The 22037-nt window shown below is 45.3% G+C and overlaps 1 protein-coding gene across 2 annotated transcripts in view; it reads right to left on the minus strand.

The window, feature by feature from the left end:
* The window catches only part of SEL1L3 (SEL1L family member 3), a 99860-nt gene that overhangs the window by 36548 nt on the left and 41275 nt on the right, over positions 1–22037 (minus strand). For both annotated transcript variants that reach the window (XM_061191294.1, XM_061191293.1), the window contains exons 10-12: positions 11167–11378; positions 9748–9927; positions 1389–1508 (exon numbers count right to left, since the gene is read on the minus strand). In XM_061191294.1, the coding sequence (XP_061047277.1) occupies positions 1389–1508; positions 9748–9927; positions 11167–11378 (512 nt within the window). The remainder of the gene's footprint in view (positions 1–1388; positions 1509–9747; positions 9928–11166; positions 11379–22037) is intronic.

Consider the following 22037-nt stretch of genomic DNA (forward strand, 5'->3'; position numbering starts at 1 on the left):
ATGGCTGGCTCCACCATTAGACTCGATCGAGGCTGGGGGTCTTTGATGGTAGGGATCTCAAGACGTTATTTGTCTGCCCTTGTGCCCCCAGCTCCCACCCAGCAGAACTCAACAGAAACTCATAGAAGCAACGCAACAAAGATTTGCTGAATGAAGGAGGGAAGAAGTGTCTTTGTTAGGAATGTTCACGCAAGCTCTGGAGCACCCATGAAATCCGGCAGCAGCATTTCCCGAACTATGCACTGGAATTCCTTCCTGAACTAGAAAGACTGCAGGCTGGGACAGAGCCCAAGACGGAGCCACAGGCAACATTTGTTATCATTCTGGCCCCTTGTGGGCCTTGATTTTCTTTCCTTCTTTCTACTTCTCCTCTCATCTCCTTCTCTTCTCTTCCATCCTCCACCCCCCCAAAAAAAACCTTATAACTTCCAGGAAAGCATCTTCTGAGATGCTAGGAAGACCTCTAAGGAGGGGTGGGAGACCTGTTACTACAGGGTCTCTGAAGTGTTTGTCAATGCGTTCTTTGGTTTTCTTTCTCTTTCCCATCTCTGGTCTTCTGCCTGCTTAGCAGACCCAGAGCAGAGGCTCTTCCTGACACTGTGCTCACTGGCAACACAAAGCAAAAGCTAAATCCATCCTTAGGGAAGGAGGTTTCCTTCCTCCAGTGCAGTCAGCCTTAGCTGGCTCCCATAAGGACTTTTCTTCATAGTGAAATCAGGGCAAGAAGTCAGATGGGGTGGGGGAGTCCTCCCAGCCGTCTGCCCTTTCTTGTACCTCTTACAGGTCTATCCAAAAGACAAAACATGTTCAGGAGACAAGGTCGATCCTTTTGGTCTTACATGCAACACAGATTTTCTATTATTCTCTTAGCTGATTTTTTGGCCTTCTTCTCGATGCCCACCTAATCTCTCCTGCACCCCAAGATGCTTCTTTTTATTTCTATCTGATGCACTAAAATGTCTGATGGTAGTCTTAGGACTGATCATAAATATCGTGGCTCGCTCTCCTCTGGGTCCGGTTGGACTACATTTCCGGCTCACTCAGGTCAAGAGTGACCAGCTGACTTCCTTTGGCCGATGAAATGTGAGAAATGACTCGTGCCCCTTCTGAGCAGAAGCGTTAAGACTCAGCCTGTGATGTGTCGCGGCGTCGTCCTGCGGCAATGGCTTTGGAAGCATGTTTTGGTGAAGCCTCTGTTAGCTTGGGCTCCTAGGGGACTATGAGAGCACAGCCCATGCCACCCCCATTGGACGTGTAGTGAGAACAACAGAGAACAACAATACACTGGTGTTGTGTTAAGCCACTAGGTTTGGGATACTTTATTATCACGGCGTAACCTGGTCTATCGTGGCTGAGAGACTTTCCAAAACTGTGGAACGCATTTTTACCTGAGCTGCCGCATTGCCTCGAGTAGCTTCATGCTTCAGCCACATGAAGACGTCTCCATCTTCTTTGGTTTGTACCTTGAGAATTTCATCATCTTTTAGTCTAATTGTCTCGACGTATGCCTAAAAGGGAAGGAAGGAAGAAAAGAAGGAGGGAAGGAAGGGAGGGAGGGAGGAAAGGAGGGGAGAAGAAGGGAGAATGAAAATGTCCAAATGATATGGGCATGCAAAAGACATGACATTATTCTTAAAGCAGCAACTGCTCAAGTAAAAACTATATGAATAATTGAAATATGAGGTGTGTCCACAGAGCCATGAGATCAAATTCTTTTTTAAATGAATGGATCACATGTCCTATATCTAAATGGGTATTTTTGTTCCTATCAAAGTGTTTTCCTTGGGAGGACAAAATTTATTCCACTTCCTCTTCCATCGCTCAGGCTAGTTCAGAAGTCCACCTCTGTGCTGCTGATTGCAGAGCCAGATTACATGGCATCAAAAAAGGTAAATCAATATTTTCTAAGTATAACCTTATTATTTTTTTTATTCCAAAGTGTCATTATCCTGCATGACTAAACCCTTTTTATTTCGCAGGCTCAGCCTCCGATATCTTTCGGCTATTTCAAAATGAAATCTACACTGAAAAGAAGAGGGCATTTTAACTCTGAGGATGTGAGCAAGAATGTGTCAGAGGCTCTAAAGAGGAACCCAAGGGAAAGTTCACAAAATGTTTTGAATTTGCACACAGCCTCCCAGGTATCTGCCTCCTTTGAAGAAAATAAGACTCATTTTTATGTATAAATTTTGGCTGTTTATCCAAAAAATGGCCTTGTTGTTTGACAGTCTCCCCTTATACATGATGAACGCTATCTAACAGTACCAGGAGCGCCTGGGAAGGGCTTCAGGGCCGCAAGCAGATGGTGAAAAAATTGGATCTGGATGCGTTTGGGAAGAAGCCTTAGAGAACAAGGAGCCAGGCCTGATTTTCCTTCTGACCCTTTCTGTTTGTCAGTGAAGAAAATGACTTAGATTCACAAGCACTAGCCTGTAGCCCATTCCTGAGGGGGTCACTCAGCTGTGGCCATGTGGAGCCAAAGGTCCCTCTCAGGGGCAATAGGGGGCAGACTTGGGGACAGAGCCAGGAACCCAGTGGTATCAATTCCTGCTGGATATCTAACCTTGACACGCCTCCCAGCAAACAGCAACAATTGGAATAATGATGCCCACCACCTTTGACTGAAACCAAGTATGTGTGGCGTGTTTAACAAATGTTTTTCTCATTTAATCCTCACAGCAGGGCTGTGGCCCAAATATCAGTGTCCTCAATTTATATGTAAAGAAACTGAAGCTCAGAAGGTGAAACCATGAACTCAAGGTCACACTGTAGAGCTAGCCCTGGAAGCCAGGTTGGTCTGACTCCAAAGACAGGCTCTGATGGGCTCCCCCATGATGTCGCCCTCTAGTGGGAAGGCCCTGGAATCCTGGGCTGAAGCTCAGGCTGCTAGAACAATAGAATTCTCAGCTAGAAGTTTTTCGTTCAACTGGAGGGTTTGGGTGTTTTGATTTGGGGTTAATTTTCTTCTTTTCCTTATTTTGTTTCTTCCTCCTTAACTTTGTCATGGGATTTGAATGAAACACAGAACACATGAAGCCAGAGTTTCTATCCTGCAAGGATTTATACTCTTAGGTGTTTCTGCTACTCTCTGGCAGTGGTAATATATCATAATCACCAACAAGAACTGTGTGTGGCGACCAATTGCCCAGAATGACTCACTGAATCTTTGCAACCTTACAAGACAGTCACCATCAATATCCCCATTTCACAGATGTGGAAACTGAGGCCCAGAAAGGTTAAGTAACTTACCTACATTCTTCAAACTTTGGACTCAAACGCAGGCTGGCTGGCTGTGGGGCCCATAGTCCTCACCTAGCCGCACCACCCTGTGAATGACTCATGCATCTGGGAGAAGCAGATGGGGGCTGTTTCGTCGTCTCCCCTTATACATAATGAACTCCATCTAACAGTGTCGTGAGAGGGGTCTTGGCAAAGGCCACGTTTGCAGGGGACCTGGGCAACCATGCATCACTCTGAAGAAGGAATTCTTTTGTCTTTTATATCAGTCTCCTGACCTAGCCCCTTCCTGCTTCCCTGGGTAGTACCGTTGAGCTTTGCAGTAGGGCAGGGCCATCAAGAGCACAACTTTTTGCATCAGACCCAGTGGACATGAATTCTAACTCACCACTAACTACCTGTGGGCCTTGGGCCACTGACTTTATTTATTTGAGCCTTAGTTTCTATATCCATAAAAATGAAGCTTAGAGTGGTATCTGCTGCATCAAAAGCACTCCACCTATTAGCCATTATTTTTTATAGTGTAAAGAGTTAGTAACATCCAGGTTCAAATCTAGGCTCCACTACTCATTTGCTGTGTGACTTTGGGCAAGTTCTTCGGCTTCCCTGAGTCTCAGTTGCCCCATCTGTATAATGGGAACAATACTTGTACTGACCTCAGAGTTGCATGAGGATTAAATGAGATTGTTTGTGAAGATCTCAGCAGAGCATCTGGCATATGGGAAGCTCTCAGGAATGGTAACTCATCATTTTTTAGGTCCTTAGTTCATTCTATCACGTAAAGTGCTGATAGCAGTTTAGAACGTTAGCCCTCCTGTTGGTATTTGCAGTTTTGTACAGCTCAAAGCCTTACGTTGGGGGGATGAAGATCTATCTAAGAGAATTCGGTGCTTTTGAAGATGGAAGGGACGGACTTAAGGAGGGAGTGCTGGGGCTAGAAACATTTGAGAGCATCCACATTGTGTGCTGAGGTCCACTCAACACACATCATATGGTTAATTTATACATGCTATAAACTATGTGAGGTACAGACGGTCATGGCAGTGTTTACAGGTGGAAAAGCTGTGCAGAGACAGAAAAGTGGGTGGGATTATCCAAGATTTTACAGCCGGTGAATGCAGACCTGGGACCTGAACCAGGCAAACTGGCCCTGGAGCCATGCCACAGTTGCCTGCCACACCTGGGCCAGTGGTTGTGTCTTCACAGCTCTGGGGTCCCCAGAGTGGCATCCAGCACCAGTCAGAGCCACAAGTCCAAGGCCTTCTGTGAAAGCCAACCATCTACAAAGACATCTGATGAAGGAACAACCCCTAAAAGGAAGCGGTGTTGGGTTGTTCATCATCAAACATTTTGAGACCAGCGAATGATGCCTCAGATGGGAAAGTGACCAATCCCAGAAGAAGCTTTGGTGTGGAGAAGGAACGGTGGGGACCACGGTAGGGGGCAGAGTTGGGGAGAAGCTGACAGGGACTCAGAGTCCCAGACTGACCAGTTCTGGAATCTTCTGTGCCTTCCCGGGGAGGTGGATTGTTTTTGTTGCTGTGTTATAAAATCAACGTCTCTAGAATGAGCAGTTCATAGCCTATACCGTAGGGTTAAAACCAGCTGACCAGCTTAGAGGAGGTCCAATGTCCAGAGACTCTACAGTCCTCAGATGCCCCTGGACCCAGTGTCAGAGAAGGCATCACACTGTCCTACAGACACTGACTCTTCATACACTTTACCTCCTGTCTCTCCGCTCAGCCTATAGGCTGCAAGGGCAGTGTTCACATCATATCAGCTGTCTGCAATCAATCACAGGAAAGGCAGGACAGAGCGCAGAGCCGGGAGGGAGTAGGGAGGGCGAAAGATGTGGTGGAATTTGGACCTGGAGAGAAAAGGCTCTCGGCAGCCGCCTATTTTCTGGAGCATCTGCATTCTCTGAAGTCGTGAAATATAACGTTCCAGCCAGTGCTCCTGGGAACTCAGAAGCAGGGCAATTTCCGAGCCTGCACTTAAACCACTACTTCCTTCAGGGCCTGTAGACACCACCATGAGGAACCTGCCTCTTAGCGTGTTTAAAATCAGCTATAATGTTTGGCTCCCAATGGGGCGTGTAAGTTTTCTTTGTTGAAATTTAACATTTTAGGGATTTTAAAGTAAGAATGGAGGAATATCAGGTGTAATGATGGAGAGAGACAGGGAAGCAAGTACCCAAGATTCCCCAAACGGGGGGTTCCTCATACAAAGGCGGTGCTGAATGCAAGAGGGGCAGAGTTGAAAGCCAAGTGCCTGGGTGCTTGCCATCAACAATGAACACTGGTTGCATCAAAAAGCACCAGAGAATCAACGAGACGTGATCGCTTTGTGTCCATCACTGGATACTCGGCACGCTCATGCTGTCCACCACCCCATCAGTAAACAGTCAGTGCCAACTACATGTCAAGCACAGGGCTGGGCACTAGGGTCACCGACGTGAACAGACAAGGTGCCTGTCTCGGGGAGCTCACAGTCTACTGGGAGAGCCGGCTCCGAGACCTGCACACAGCACCCATCATAGAGCAATGGCGGGGGTGTGCCCAGGTGCCACGGCGGCGCAGCAAAGGGAAGATCCAGGGAGGTGGTGGTGTCTGAGCCCAGCATCCTAGTTGGGGGGGGGGGGTCAGAAGGCAGGAAAAGGGGGGTGGTAGTGGAGAAAGCAAACCAGACAGAGGAGATTGAGCAGGGCCAGGAATTGTGGGCAGCATGGTGTGACCAAAAGCTTGGCATTGCCAGGGTGGGCAGGCCAAACATGGAATCGCTGAGAGCTGAGGTTGGGGAAGCAGAAAGAAACCAGATCAAGGAACGTCTCCTATGCCAAGTGATGAGCTGGACTTAGTGCTTCCGGGTCAGTACTTCTCAACGCTGACTGCACGTTACGCCCATCTAAGGAGCTATTTAAAGCTACACATGCACATAGACATATATACACCTATTATATGCCTGGACCCTCCCTCTGTCACTTCAATAAGACTGTGGGGTGGAGCCTGCACAGAGGTATTCTCTGAGCCCGCACGTGATTCTGATCACGTGCAGTCAGGTTGAGAACCTCCACTGTCGACAGCCCTCTTTGGCCTCTGTGGGAAGAAAATGGGAAGGGACAAGACTGGCAACAGAAAGGCCAGTTAGGAGGTGAATTCATTTGCCAGGACTGCCATAACAAAACGTCACAGACAGCGTGGCTTAAACCACAGAAATTAATTTTCTCCCACTTCTGGAGGCTGGAAGTCCAAGATCAAGATGCTGGCAGGTTTAGTTTCTTCTGAGGCCCCTCTCCTTAGCTTGTGTCCTCACATGGCTGTCCCCCTGTTTCATCTACGTCCCAATCTCCTCTTCTTGTAAGAACACCAGTCATACTGGAGTAGGGCCACTAATGACTCCATTTAACTTAATCCTCTCTTCAAAGGTCCTAGCTCCAAATGCAGTGTCCCATTCTGAGGTACTGGGGGTGAGGGCTTCAACATATGAATTTAGGGGTCAATTCATTCCATAACTCAGAGTAGAACAGGAGGCTGTCAGGGTCACTCAGGGGAGACATGATGAAGGAGAGCTGCATGTAATGCTGTTGGGGATTAGAACTGGTAAGATGATGGGGGGATCAAAGGTGACTCCCCCGTTGCTGGCATGGACAACGGTGCCATTGGTTGAGGTGTCTGTGGGGAATGGAGAGGAGGAGGTGGTGTGTTCCCTTTGTGGTATGTTACGATTGCAGGTGGGGGTTTTAAGAAAGACCTCAGCCTGAGAATAAGATGTGCATGTCATCAGTATGCGGAGGGCAGTTGAAACCAGGGATGTTGATGAGACCCCCTGCCCTCTAGAAGGTGTAGACAGAGAAGGCTGAGGACCAAACCTTTCAGAAGAGCAAATTCTGAGGTGTGAAGAGAATGAAAGGAATCCATTTGGGATTAAGCCACAAAAACAAACCAAAAATCAAAAAAAAACCCTACCATCTTCTTTCTCTTTAACCTGAAGCAGAGTCCCCCTAAATCATAAAGAAGTGACATGAAGCAAGATTATGAAAAAAGAAGATGAAGTTGATGGGAACCACGAGTTACATAAAAGAGAAAATGAAACAAGAATCAAGAAAGAAGTTACTGACGGATCCTTGGTTTGTTAATTAGGGGTCTGGCTTCCCGTATCTCCTCATTTGTTATGTGCTGCTGGTGAATTAATAGATCTCTCCACAAAAGGACATTTAAATCAATGTATGACACCTGCTTAAATTCTCAAGAAACCATTAATTACACATTCTTAAGAAAATGAGCTATGATACAACTCTTCTAACTGTATAATTCCTATCTATGATTCTTAATCACACGACTTTCCAGCTGCAAGATGGAGCTTCTCTATTCATCTTCTCTGGTTCTGACCAATTAAACATTTCCTTTCATAATCATAACACTTCATGGGCCAAATCTTCAAAAGAAAAGGAGCTTGTTAGCAACATACCATCTCCCCTTGCTAAATTATGCTGAATTAGAATTCCTAAAAGTATAATATATACGTACAGGGCTTTATTAACACATTCAGGCTTAGCAGAACAATGGCAAAATATTATTTTGTGGCTTGATTTTGTATGAACGTGTTTTCAGAAGAATTCTTTTAAAAAAAACTTTATCAATTAATAAATAAATTCCTGTCAAACTGAGGTCAGATTTTGCACATAGCCCCTATACGCTGAGAGAATACAGATGACAATGATAAGAGTGTGTAAGTTTATTCAGAAGAAATCATTATTTTCTAAAAGAATTAGAATGTCTATACAGACAGGCTTTGGGCATTTCATAGCTTGATTCATGTTTAGTGTTCACTGACAACATGTATCTTTGAGTCATTTATTTCATAACTGTACAGTGGCCACTGTAGATTTCTTTTCCAGAAACCATTCATTTCCAATGATCAAAGCACAAGTTTCCTCCGCTGGGGGTTTCTGAGTGTGATACAGGAGCAGCACAGGGAAGAGTGAACGGTCTGGTTCCCAGTTAGCTGCTCTGCCTAAGATTCCACAATCCTGCTATCAGTCCAGACTCACCAAGCATAAGGGGGAAAATTAAGGGTTTATGGCGTAAACCAGGGCCAAATCTGACCATGCAGTAACCTCCTGTCTATGGCTGCACAAACCCAGGCACCCCATTGGTTTATATATTGTCTTCGGCAGAGTTGAGTAGTTGCAATAGTGACTGTAAAAGCAGAGCCTAAAATATTTACTATCTGGTCTTTTGCAGAAAAAAATTGCCATCTCCTGGTACAGACTACTTGCACTTAACTACCTCAAGTGCTGTGACCATGAAAACATCTTAAAACCATTGTGGAGAAAGAGATACAGAAAAATACATGCCAAGAAGCCAACCACGTCATAATCTACTCCTGCTGGATGCAAATCTACATCATCTAAAGGCAGCTTTCTTTTTATTCTTACACCATGACCTTTATACACCCTTTTATTCATGGTCCCCCAAACAAACCATCAGTTGGTGCAACGTAACATGTTTTTTTGGGCAGATGTGAACCACTGATTTCTTTGCCTAATGAGTCAGTAAGACGTGGGAACCTGCAAAATTAGGGGCTGGAGTTAGTGCCCTTCATCCAGTCCTTAATCCAGGATGGGGCAGGGTCTTCAAACATCGCCTGCTGTCCATCACTTGTGAGCACTGAGGCTCATGTGATGGGCAGACGCTTCTCAAGGTGTCCGGCAGCGGGAACACAGCTAGGGATGGAGCTTCTTCGTTATGTAGACCTCGCTTGCTTGTGACGTATTGAGGAGCCCTTGGCTTACTGCCCTCACTTAATTTGACTAACATCTCCAGACCCCACCACTTTCACATGGTTTTGGAACAAAGACAAAATGCCTATGTTTCTGGTACACATTTTTTTTCAAAATCAAAATCTGTCCAGGGCCGTTATCTACCCTCCCCATACCGGTCCTCTCACTCATGAAAAGCTTTTCACGCGTAGATGTAGGATGGTCCTTGCATTTAGCCTGAGAACACACTGAGGAAATATGAATTGGAGAATGCAAGAAAGCTTTTCTCTCCATTGGATTTTGCCTGTACTCTAAAGGCCAGCGAATAAACCAGCCACAGGTGCAGACGCTTAATAAAACTGTTCAGGGCTTCCCTGGAGGCGCAGTGGTTGAGAGTCTGCCTGCCAATGCAGGGGACACGGGTTCGAGCCCTGGTCTGGGAAGATCCCACATGCCGCGGAGCAACTAGGCCCGTGAGCCACAATTGCTGAGCCTGCGCGTCTGGAGCCTGTGCTCCGCAACAAGAGAGGCCGCGATAGTGAGAGGCCCGCGCACCGCGATGAAGAGTGGCCCCCGCTTGCCGCAACGAGAGAAAGCCCTCGCACAGAAACGAAGACCCAACACAGCCATAAATAAATAAATAAATAAAGCAAATAATTTAAAAAAATAAAATAAAATAAAATAAAAAACTGTTCAGGAAGCTCTAGTAAGCAGGGCCATAACTGTTTCCACCCACTTTTGTCTCGTACCTGATCTCCTTGGAGCGTGTGCTGGTCAAGGGGTGTCTTGGTGGCAATGTTGCTGTAGTAGGCGTAGGACAACTCCCAGTCCAGGGCGTAGTGATCAATACCCTGGTAGTGTTTGTACCCAAGGTTCATCGAAGACAGCCTCTCACTGCCCTGGCCTCCAACCAAACTATACAACATGCCCTGTTAAGAAGAAATGGACAGTGTTCACAAGATTATAGAAAAGGGTCATAAAATCCTAAACATAGAAAGGTCATCTGGCCTCACCTCTACATATGAGCCTAGTCATTCCAGAAACAAGTTAACATGCCTTTTTAAAAAACGTTAGAAAAGAAGCCACAAGAGCTTTCTAATGGTTATCTGTCCTTCTCAATGTCTAACAGCTGAAAATTCCTTTGTCCTTTTCTCAGTGAAGATTGGGAGTCCTCCCCTGACTTATCTCACAGCATCTCTTTGTGTATCTAACAACTGTTCTAAGGATCTTGGTCCACTTCAGCTACGTCACCTATGGTCAGATGATCTGAATAGTGGGCCACGTCCCAACCTCACACTCTCAGAACATTAGTGTCGGGAAGGGTCTTTAGAGATCGACTGGTCCAACCATCTCATTTCAGAGTTGAGGAAATAGAGGCTCAGAAAGTTGAAGTCATATGTCCTTGGTCAACCAGCCATTTTGTGACAGAGACGAGGCTAGAATCTTCTACCCTATTCCACCGTGGTGGGGACTGCCTCAGGGACTTGGGAAAGCATGCCATCAATCATGAGCTTCTACAGCCAGAGACACACACAAAGAAGTCAAGTGAAAGGAACACAGAGCCACCTGGGAAGGTCTAAACAGTCTGAGTCTCTTCAAATCCAGGATGAACGATCCCATGTGCACAAACAGAAACTAAAAGTGATCAGGGACCATTTAGCAGCACTTATAAAAATGCGATTCCAAGTGTTAGGCAAGTTGCAAAATAAATTTGGATTCAATACCACAAAACCGTCTAGTATGACATTTATTTTAATGACAGGAGGCTGGATGTGACAATACTTTGCTTAGAGGTCCAGATGATTTCACTTAGCTAAAAAGTCATATGGGATGCTGGACCCACAGCCAGAATAGTTACAAGAATTAGGTAAGAGGCAACTGTTCTTGAATGACTGGGATTCTGGTAAGCCTTGCTCAAACTATTCCTCAGTCAGTATACCAATCATATCCCCATGCTGTGCCTAGAAATGGATAAAGTGCCCTTTTTCACTCACTGACAGCGGGAGATCCTGTATTTAACACAGTCTTAGGCTGTTTTTCTTGAGTGTAAAGTTTTTAAAGGACTCCAGGGAAAATGAACATGTCCAGTTCCACCCGGGGCATGAGAGCCTTACTCTGCAAACATAAGGCAGGTAACTGATGTTCCTGGAGCCCGCAAAATACTCTACCTGCAGCTGATCCCGAGGTACATTTAATCCAGTTTCATAAAAGACTGCGAGGTAGTAGGATGCTTTATGGTATCCACAGCAGCTGGCATCCATCAGAAAGGGGACGACAGAGCTAATTTGGTGAAGACCATCACCAGTGGAAAGTCTCTTTACAGCCTTTTCGAATATCCGCCCACCAATTTCTAATACGGATTCACTTTGGTTCCTCGGCACTGTAAATAACACAATTCACAGAACACACAATTAACTACCATGGGATCGACAGAATAAGTGGGAACAGCCAACTAAATCACCTGAGTTATTAATACGGTTGGTCCTGCAGTGACTTGATATATACCAGCTTCCGGGGAGGTAAATCAAACCCGTTGGGGATGCCAGGGTGTCATTCTATAAACAGCTTTTCCTTTGGCACTAAATGACAGCCTAGTATCCTGGAGAAAAGGATGTGCCTTCTATAGCTGAGAGAGCGCCTCAAGAGAGTAATTTACTCAGCGTAACTCACCACCAAGTCAGGACCACCGAAACTGCCAGAGAGATTTTTTTTTTCCCTCTAAGACTCTGAAGGAGGGTGTGTTTTATCTCAGAAATAGTTCCTAGGTGCTGCTGTAAAAAGTTGAGCACAAGAACCTTATTTTGAGATGCTTTCTTATCATCTTTTGCTTCCGGTTTTCCTTGTGGGTTTCTAAATACAATAAAAAGAATGAGTCAACTTTTATTGAGGGCCTATAAAATGCCAAATACTGGGTTGAGTGTCTTATACAAATTATGTCATGTAATCCAAACAAATTTTAAGAGGTAAGTACTATTATTAACGTCCTCATTTTTCAGATGAGGAGACTGAAGCCTGGAGAAGTCGACTAACTTGTCCAAAGTCACCAAAGCTGGCAAATGGCTGAGCCAAGCTTAGAATCCAGCTTGGCAGGTCACAGAAGCAAGACTCCTACTCACCCTGCTCCCCCTACCTCCTGATTAAGACAACTGGGCAACCAGTTGTCTTCATAGGTAACCTTGCCACCATGGCAGAGACCTCTTTACGCAACTGCTTTAAGCTATGATACTTCCTTTTACCTAATCCTCCCATAAATTGTTAAACTCTTAAGTCCAAATGGGCAAGTTATATAGCCCTATAATCTGTTACAGTCTTTTAAAGTCCGTCTACATTATTCACCTCTCGTTTTATTAATTCAGCCAATGAACGTTTACAATTCTATTCTGTGCATCTACTAGATGCTATGTTACAAACGGCTATATAGGATTGCATAGGTACAATTTCCAGTTAAAGAGATGTGGTCAATTTATTTAAAACGAAAATTTTCTCCCCCTTAGAATTATACCCAACATTTTTCTTTGATTTTCTTCATTCCATCCCAAATTAAAATGTTACTAACAACTTCCAGGAGGCAACAAGAGACTCACTCTATCAGCGCTCCATCAAGGAATGAACAGAGATGAGTTTCCAATGCAGGAAAACTCTCAATGAGAGGATTTGAGATTGGATTTAAGGGCAATTCCTCGGCAGAGGTTGATGCCTCTTCCAAGGCATCAACACAGAAGCCAGTGGGATCCACGGATGAAATTGTGAAACCCAAACCATTGATTATGAGCTAATGCCTATCCCTTTGGGCACACAGGCGGGCTGGCTGCCCCTGGTAGGGGGGCACATGCCTTCACTTGCTGAGCTGTGGAAAAGGAGCCCACCTACCCCCTCACCCAGAGCTAAGGCAGTCCCATCTCCTGGCTCCTGGAACCCCTCACCTCCGCCCTCTCCAGGTTTCTGAGAGGCAGCAGCTTGGATTTGCTTTTACTTACTCTCCATCCCAAGAGGTAGGTTCTAAAAACAACACCTTAACTAAACACATGGAGTTTGCTCCTCTTTCTGTTTTGTTTTTAATCCCTAAAGAAATAGCTGCTTGTTGTAAAAGAAAAAAAAAATCAAATAATATAGATTTGTATAAAACAAAAACAGAAGTCCTCTCTCTCCCAAACCTTCTTTAATAGTGGCGATAAACTGTTGAAAGCTTGCCGTATATACTTCCAGACTTTTCCTTGGCATAGACAATAATTCATTACACCTCTATCTGCCTATATACATATACATTTTCTTTCCAAAAAGCCCCTATAGGTTTGGACTCTCAACTTTTTTTCCCTTATGACTGTAATTTTTTATCAAAGTATATCTGATTTACAATATTGTGTTAGTTTCAGGTGTAGAGCAAAATGACTCATATATACATATTCTTTTTCAGATTCTTTTCCTTTATAGGTTATTACAAGATATTGAGTATAGTTCCCTATGCTAGACAGTAAATCGTTGTTGTTTATCTGTCAACTTTCCTTTTTAAATTAACCACATACCACGAATACCTGTCCACGGCAGTCAGAAGCTCATTCTTCCTAAAGTTTCAATAGTATTGCATTCTATAGCAGTGCTGTTTTTCCAACCGGTTCTCTATTTTTAGACTCTTGGGTTGCTTCCATTGGTTTTGCTATAACCAGCAACACAGCAATGAACATCCTCGAGCATTTCCCTCTGCTCATCTGTTGGGATGTATCTGATTAATAACCCTCTTTTCCACCAGGAGTCCGGGGATCTCCTTTTGGAGTCTCCCTTTGCATAGCTGAGAGAAAAATTCCATCCTACCCAACCATTAGACAGGATAAGAACCTTCTCTGCTAGATTTGGTGTGTACTGCAGTACTCAGATGGATTTGCAGAGTAAATCCTATTCCTACTTATTCATATATTTACTTTTAAATACTTCCTCATCTCCGCTGCCCCTCTGTGCACACTCCGAGCAAAGCAACATTAACAATTTGTTAACGATTCATTCCAGCCTTACCTGCTCTGCCAGATTCATCTTGCTGTGCAGTAGAAGCTAACACAACATTGTAAAGCAACTATACTCCAATAAAAATTAATTTTAAAAAAGAGCCATTTCACACAAAAAAATAAAATAGGCATTTAAAAAAATAACTAATATGATGAGTTTTGCCTGAGTACCCACAGACATGGGCTTTGGGGGCTCAGAGGAGAAAAGAGACTCCAAGCCAAATGGAGGTCCAAATGAAACAGTTGCCCTGCTGACCTCTGGCACAGAATCCCAGAAATCATTACTGGGATTGCCCAGGTAACTGGGATTGCAGGAGGAGAATAAGGATCAGGAGGGGGATCCTTCACAAAGTTCAAATCCTTAGCAAACACAAAAAAACTTTGCAGACTGAAACGGAGGCAGGTTGAAAAACCTTCATTATTTCTTTTACCTATTAAAATTCTTAACTCCCCCCCAGACATTACCAATCAGTATTTTCTCTGCAAAAGAATCTAGACAATTTTCTGCACTAGTGAGTATAATAATAAAATAATAATACTTCTAAAGGAAAACCGCTCGTTTTGCACATTCTTTAAAGTTTGTATTCCAAATGTGGCACAAAATCAAAGCTCTGATGTCACTGGTGATGTAAAACTGGCAATTTAAAAATCCATTTAATGAAACTGTTAATTTCACCCAACTGGTTTAGCATATGCATTTTTTCTAGTAGATCTATAACTAAAAAACATGCCTTATTTATGGAGATTAATGGAGTAATGAAAAACAAACAAACAAAATAGAAGTAGGAGCCATTTTCCCATTTTTCTTTCTTCCTACACCAGAAGCTAAGGAAACAAAGGCACCACCAGCATTAATTAACTCTTAATCTCCCCGAGTAGCACAGCGTTGTTTATTTTGCTCTTTTTTCCTTTTTCCAGCAATACCACAAGGTCACCATTTGTGCGCTCATCATTGGGTTTTTTTTTGTTGTTGTTGTTGTTTTTTAATTTTTGGCTGCATTGGGCTTCCGTTGCCGAGCGCGGGCTTTCTCTAGTTGCAGCGAGCAGTGGCTACTCTTTGTTGTGGTGTGCGAGCTTCTCATTGTGGTGGCTTCTTTTGTTGCGGAGCACGGGCTCTAGGCGCACAGGCTTCAATAGTTGTGGCACGCAGGCTCAGTAGCTGTGGCGCACAGGCTTAGTTGCTCCGCCACATGTGGGATCTTCCCGGACCAGGGCTCGAACCTGTGTCCCCTGCATTGGCAGGCGGATTCTTAACCACTGTGCCACGAGGGAAGCCCACGCTCAACATTAAAAGAGGCAAAAAGCAGAAAATGAGAAGGTAGTCACCTACTGAAGGAACCAGAGCTGCCTCTGATGGAGAATTTGAGAGAAGAAAGGCAGACTTATTCCTTATGAGGGGAACGAGACAACAACAGGAAAGTCATTTTTAGTTTCAAGCTTCCAAAAGGTGTAATGCATCCAGGGAAGAAGTTTGAAAAGGGAAAAAAATGTGAAAGGAGAAAATACCATATACCCAGAAAAGGAAAGATCTTCACCAAGTTTACTGATTTAGAAAAACATAGCACATCCTTCATTTGCATTCTCATTTGATGAGCTCCACTGGGTTCCCAAGACTCAAAGAAGTGGCTTATTTCTCTCTCAAAAGTAAACTACTTGTACTTTTCTGTCCTGTGCAGATTGCCTGGTTTCCTACATGTAACTTATCTCCTTCCCTCCCTTCGCCCCCTCCCTCCTTCCCTTTCCCTCTTTCTCTCTCTCCGTGGATTTTTTTTTTAAAAAACTATAAAGATGCTTTCTAAATTTAAAAAAAATAAGATAAAGGTCCTTTAATGAACAACAGTGAACATAGCTCTTAAAGGACACAGGATCCTGGCGTTACTAAATAACCCCATTGTGTTTCTACCATTTCCATGCTCTGCGTTTTAGTCTCCAAATAAACATTGCAATTGTTGGCAAAAATCAGAAGAGTTAGAAACAAGCTAGAGGGATGATAGTGCAGCCAGCACCTGTCTGCATATTGTGTAGAGGAACCTCGTCCCCTGCCCTCTCCTCTCTGAAGCCTGGGGCAGGAGTCAGGCTGTGGCCCTGAAGGAACAATGCAGATGGTGTCAGCCCTGGGAGGGGAGCCCAGCCGCAGACCTGGCTTCCTCCCGAGAACCATCTGCTGGCAGACCTTGGACTTTCTGTAGCCACAGTCATCAGCTACCATGGGCTCAGAGGTGCCCAGTCCAGCATGAAAAGAAGAAAGGAAGTAAACAGTTCTGGCTTCAGGGCAAATGTCTGGAGGGCGTGCTGGTCCACTCACCTGTCACGCTTACCTGGGCCTCCCTGCCTTCGAGTCCCCCCTGCACTTGGGCCATCGTGTCCTTCCTTTCTCCTTCCTACCATACCAGCTCTCTGGCCTGGAGCCCCACCTAGCTCTGCCATTCCTGCCACCTCTTACCAGCCGATCCTCACCACTCCTCTTCCCTGATGCCAGAGCCCCATTCAGAGGGTTTTTGAATTCAAAGGGTTCCATTTTGTCAAGAAAGGTGTGAGAGGAGAGTAAAAAGAAACAGCCAGCATACCTCTTAAAGGATGAAAAGGCGTGCATACTAAAATACTACCAGCCTAGCAATAGAAAAAGCCCCAATGCAAATAGGGCAATTTCTATGCTCTGACAACAGCCATTTTCCTAAAGAATTGGAGTTTCCCCAGGAAACAACACAGAGGTTGACCAAGCAGAATGGTCCCCCTGAAGTCTTGAACATGGGGTCTTGTGTCGGATGCCCCCCAGAGCCTGGACAGCGGTGAACTTCAGGACAGAGCACCACAGGAGCATTCCTGGGCCATTCGAGGCAATCAGGAGGCAGAGCCATGGCTCCGGAATGCCGGAGGCAGGAAGGGTTGGCTGCCACATCTGTGTGCGCTGCAGCTGGGTGCCCCAAGAGCACTGCTGTCTTTACTTATTTATTTATTTATTTTTATAAATTTATTTATCTTATTTATTTATTTTTGGCTGCGTTTGGGTCTTCGTTGCTGTGCGTGGGCTTTCTCTAGTTGCGGCGAGCAGGGGCTACTCTTTGTTGAGGTGCATGGGCTTCTCACTGCAGTGGCTTCTCTTGTTGTGGAGCAGGGGCTCTAGGTGCATGGGCTTCAGTAGTTGTGGCATGCGGGCTCAGTAGTTGTGGCACACGGGCTTAGTCGCTCTGCAGCATGTGGGATCTTCCCAGACCAGGGCTCGAACCCGTGTCCCCTGCATTGGCAGGTGGATTCTTAACCACTGCACCACCAGGGAAGCCCAGCACTGCTCTCTTTAATTCAAAGGCATGCTGACTCTGGAAACTGAAGAACAAGTCCTGTGATGCTTCAGAGTGAGAACCACCAGTGGGGACAGCTGCATTTTATACCAGGTTAGCACATCAGCTGTCACCGTGTAAGAAGCCTCCTTCCTCCACACCCCCTGGCACATGGCAAAGACTCATGTGTGGGCCAGTCTACGCTTTTCATTACGGTCGTTCCAGGGCCCAGCACCATGCTTGGAGGTTCTCAATACAGGGGTGCCAAGTTGGGTTTGCATGCACCTTAGGGCTGTTTCATATCTGGGCACCTGAATACCTCAGCAACGAGGTTACAAATATATGAAAGCAAGAACCCTGGGGGCTGTGTTTCGGGAATTCTTTTGTAATGGGCGTGCATAGACGAAGAAGGATTCTGGCCTACTTTTGCTGTCAGGGGAGAGTTGAGAGACAGCATCCTGGCTGACCTGGCAAACAGGACTATATTTGCAAAGGTGTTTTCAGAGCCAGGACAGCAGCTTCTGAGGGAGAAGCAGGCTAAGGAAGCGTGAGAGAAGTGAGAAGAATGTGGAGAAAAGGCAAATAAGCCCACAGACTCCATCGGTCTGGAATGGTGTTATGGCTTAGCTAGCGTAGACCTTGAATTTGTATCTCCTGGAAGTTAAACTCCTTGTTCCTTCACTGATTCACAGACCCAAAAAGATGTTTTTAGTATTTACAATGAGATCACTTATTCATTTGGAGTGCGTTCAGTGGCTCAACAAATACTTATTGAGGGTCTTCAAAGAAAACCTAGATTCTGTTGCTGTCTTTGAAGACGTCTGAGCTCCACTGTGGAATCAGACAGGCAAATCAATATTGTAATGTGGTAAGATAGGTACTGATAAGGGGACACCTACAAAATGGCAAGGAGGGCAGGGGAGATGGAGCTGACTGCCTGGGGGGACAGGAAAGACGATGTGAGCAGGCAGTGTTTGAGTTGGGACTTGAAGGCTGCTTGCAAGGCAGGCAAGTTGAAAAGCATGGGTGGCTGAGGTGTGTTCTTTGAGGGGAGTGGGGCATAAATGCACTGTATAGGGTCATACGGAAGAAGGATTGATAACTAAGCACCTAACGTATGCCCAGCACCGTTGCAGACACTGTGAAGGAATAGGAAGCATAGTGGGATACTTACACCTCTCGCATTACCCTCAACAAGCTTGCAATCAAGCGAGTAATGGAGACACCCATAGGATCAAAGCGCTGTAAGTCAAGGCAGATGAGACAAGCGCTATCCGGGCGACTCTATCTCTCATACCCATAGGGTACCTTTCTGTCTGTGAAGCTCTTTCGTAGACACTGTCACTTTATGAGAGCATTACATTCTTCATTCCTATGAAACCAGACTTTCCCCAGTATATAACTTACAAACATAAATTACCCTTCATACCCATAAGGGTGGCTATTATCAAAAACCCAGAAAATCACAAGTGTTGGTGAGAACGTGGAGAAATTGGAACACTTGCACGCTGTTGATGGGAATGTAAGATGGTGCAGCCCCTATGGAAAACAGGATAATGGTTCCTCAAAAGATTAAACATAGAATTACTGTATGATCCAGCAAGCCCACCTCTGAGTATACAGCCAAAAGAACTGAAAGCCGAGTCCTGAAGAGATACTTGTACACCACATTCAAAGCAGCACTATTCACAAGAGCCAAGAGGGGGAAGCAACCCAAGTGTCCATCAACAGATGAATGAATAAACAAAATGTGGTATAGACACACAATGGAATATTATTCAGCCTTAAAGAGGAAGGAGATTCTGACAGATGCTATAACATGGATGAACCTTGAGGACCTTATGCTAAACGAGATAAGCCGCTCATGCAAGACAAATACTGTATGATTGCACTCATATCAGGTATCTAGAAGAGTCAAGTTCATAGACACAGAAAGTAGAATGGTGGTCACTAGGGATTGGGGGCGGGGGCAGGGTGGGGAGTTGTGGTTTAATGAGTACAGAATTTCAGTTTTGCAAGATAAGAAAGTTCTAGAATCTGTTGTGCAACAATGTGAACGTACTTAATGCTACTGAAGGGTACACTTAAAAATGGTGATGATGGAGAGTTTTAAATTATGTGCATTTTACCACAAAATTTTTAAAAAATTACAGTCCTTAAAGAGGGAGGGTGTAAATATTTGGGGATTCTCTTTTGCAGTAGAAAAATAGAGCTCAATCTTTTGGGAACAACTAGAAGGTGGTGACCACTCCTGACCTCACTGGGCAGAATGCAGAGGACACTCCTACTGGTTGTGAGCTTCCGACTCTGCACTCCCTGCACCGTTCTCATGGCTCCTTTGAAGTACGTCGTTGGCTCAGAGGGAGAGCAGATGATCCATCTAAAATCACACAGTGTCGGGGGAAAACGCTGCCGTCTGAAGCGTGCACGTGCAGCAGCCTGGCAGTAGAGTTGGCTGTATATGTGAGGAGAGGCTGCCAAGAAAAGGGTGAGTGTCGCAAAGAACCAGAAATTACAGGCCATTGTCTCATGCTGTCATATATATTTTTTTAATGCCAGGAAAAAAGTAATTCCACCAATTAATTCCCTTTGTGGGAGCTATGGGAGCTGACGTTTTTCTTTGTATTTAACCTAAGTCACTCTCATTCAAAACATGGCCCCATCTTTGTCCTATCCTGGGCCACTGGGTCAATACTTGTCTAGTGAATGAATGAATGGAAGGTTGTGATACGAGTGACTTAAATTACTCACACGGTTTCATTCCTTATCTCTGTGACTGCGCCTACTCGGTCCCTACAGCAAGAATTCTAAGCAGCCAGCATCTGATCCTTGAGTCTGTTCTTGTAGCTTATCTCAGATACAAGAAATGTAACATGATGAGGATATTCTAGTAAAGTCTACTGGTCAACAGGACCAAACAGCTCAGGCCAGCAGCAGAAAACATGATGCAAACATAGTTCCTATTGACTAGAGTTGTCCAAAGCACTCCAAAGCCAGCTAGACACTCACAGCAGGATAAACTTGGATCAAAAGTTATGTGAGGAACCAGGAATAGATACATAGTCACACCAGTCTGACTACTCTTCTTTTTATAGGAGACCAGAGTAAAGATATGTAAATAATGTAATTTTTTTTTTTCCCTCAATTTACAAAATCAAATTTTCTGCACTTCTCTCAAGATTGTTAGAAACTGGGCACAATGTCTGACACCAATCTCTCTCCAGGGTTAACCACAGAGATTATCTAGTTAACTATGATGGCCCCAAGCAAGGGCAGTGTGCCGGGTACAGATGAATTTTAATGAGTGTAAGCCCTACCCTGCAGGAGGCTCCCAGTCCCTATGGATGGGACGACGTAAACTAGAAAAATAGGGGGTGAAGGCAGAATGGGAGCCTGAGGTTGGTTCTGGAGATTTGCCTACCCTGCCCACCCTCCCTCCCCACCTGCTTCTGGGCGCCAGGAAACGGCAGGGAGAGGCGGGATGCAGGTGGCTACATGCCCAGGGAGATAGGGGCCCCTCCCGGTATGCTCCCTGGCGCTGATCTAAGCAGACTTGGCACCAGAAGGACCTGATTGGCTGCTTGGGCACCAGCAGTGGGCCCTAAAGTGGCAAATCCGGCTTTGTGCCCCCTCTCCCCCCAGGCATGGGGCCCCGGAAGCCTGACCGAGGGCAGCTGGACGCGTGTCTATGCTGCAGTGTGACAACTCCCCAGCACTGCGGCCCATCAAGTCTCAGGGTTTGGGGGTTCATGATCTGGGTTAATTAGCTCCCTTTCTAGGCCTCCACAGAGAATAAAATCATTCTGCATTCTTTAAAAGAAACCTCTGAGCAGTAAAAATAACACAAAAACATTCTTTATTGAGAGTATTTGCTTGAAAAAGAATGTTTTGTGAAAATGATTCACTCCTGTTCCTAATCAGTAAAACTATATTTTAATATATCTGAAATCTCATAAAGCCAGTTTTGAGGTGATGTGGTCTTCGCCCGTTTAGCCTACACTTTCCAACATGCATCGCCCTCTTCCGTTCACCTGTCTCAGGGGGCAGTTCCACCACCTCCCAGAAGACCCACGAAAACCCAGCAATTGTCGCTGCCTGGTAGTAATAGTGTAACACTTACACAGCAGTGATTCTCCACCGGGGGCGATGTGACCTCCCTGGGGACACTTGGCAATATCTGGAGACATTTTTAGTTGTCACCCTTGGGTGGAGGTTTATGGGAGGAGACGGAGTGTTGCTGGTATCTAGTGGGTAGAGACCAGAAATGCAGCTAAACATCCTACAATACACAGGACAGACCCTTCACAACAACGAATTATCCAAAATGTCAGTAGTGCCAAGATTGAGAAACGCTGTTTACATAGAGTTTACTAAGTGCCCATACTCTTCTAAGTGTCAATTCCTTAACCCAACACTAGAAGAGAGGGACTATTGTCATCCCCGTTTTGCAGATGAGGAAACTGAGGCTCAGTGAAATGAAGTGGCTTGCCCAAGATCACACAGCTAGTAAGTGCTAAGTTAATATCAGAATCAGGTCACTTGGCTGCAGAGGCTATGCTGACACCTGACTCCACATGGCCTCCCTTTCCTGGATCCAGGCAGTGATGAAGTCCCTCAGAGCCAACCCCTTATATCCTTTGGCTCCGTCTACATCACTCTGTCCCATTCAGGCCCCCACCCTCTCCTCCCTGGGCCATGTAGTGGCCCCCTTGCTCCCAGCTCCATAGCACTCTAGTTTACCTCCCTCAGTCTCCCACTGCTGAC

This window comes from Eubalaena glacialis, chromosome 5 (assembly GCF_028564815.1).
Source record: "Eubalaena glacialis isolate mEubGla1 chromosome 5, mEubGla1.1.hap2.+ XY, whole genome shotgun sequence".
Lineage (NCBI taxonomy): Eukaryota > Metazoa > Chordata > Mammalia > Artiodactyla > Balaenidae > Eubalaena > Eubalaena glacialis.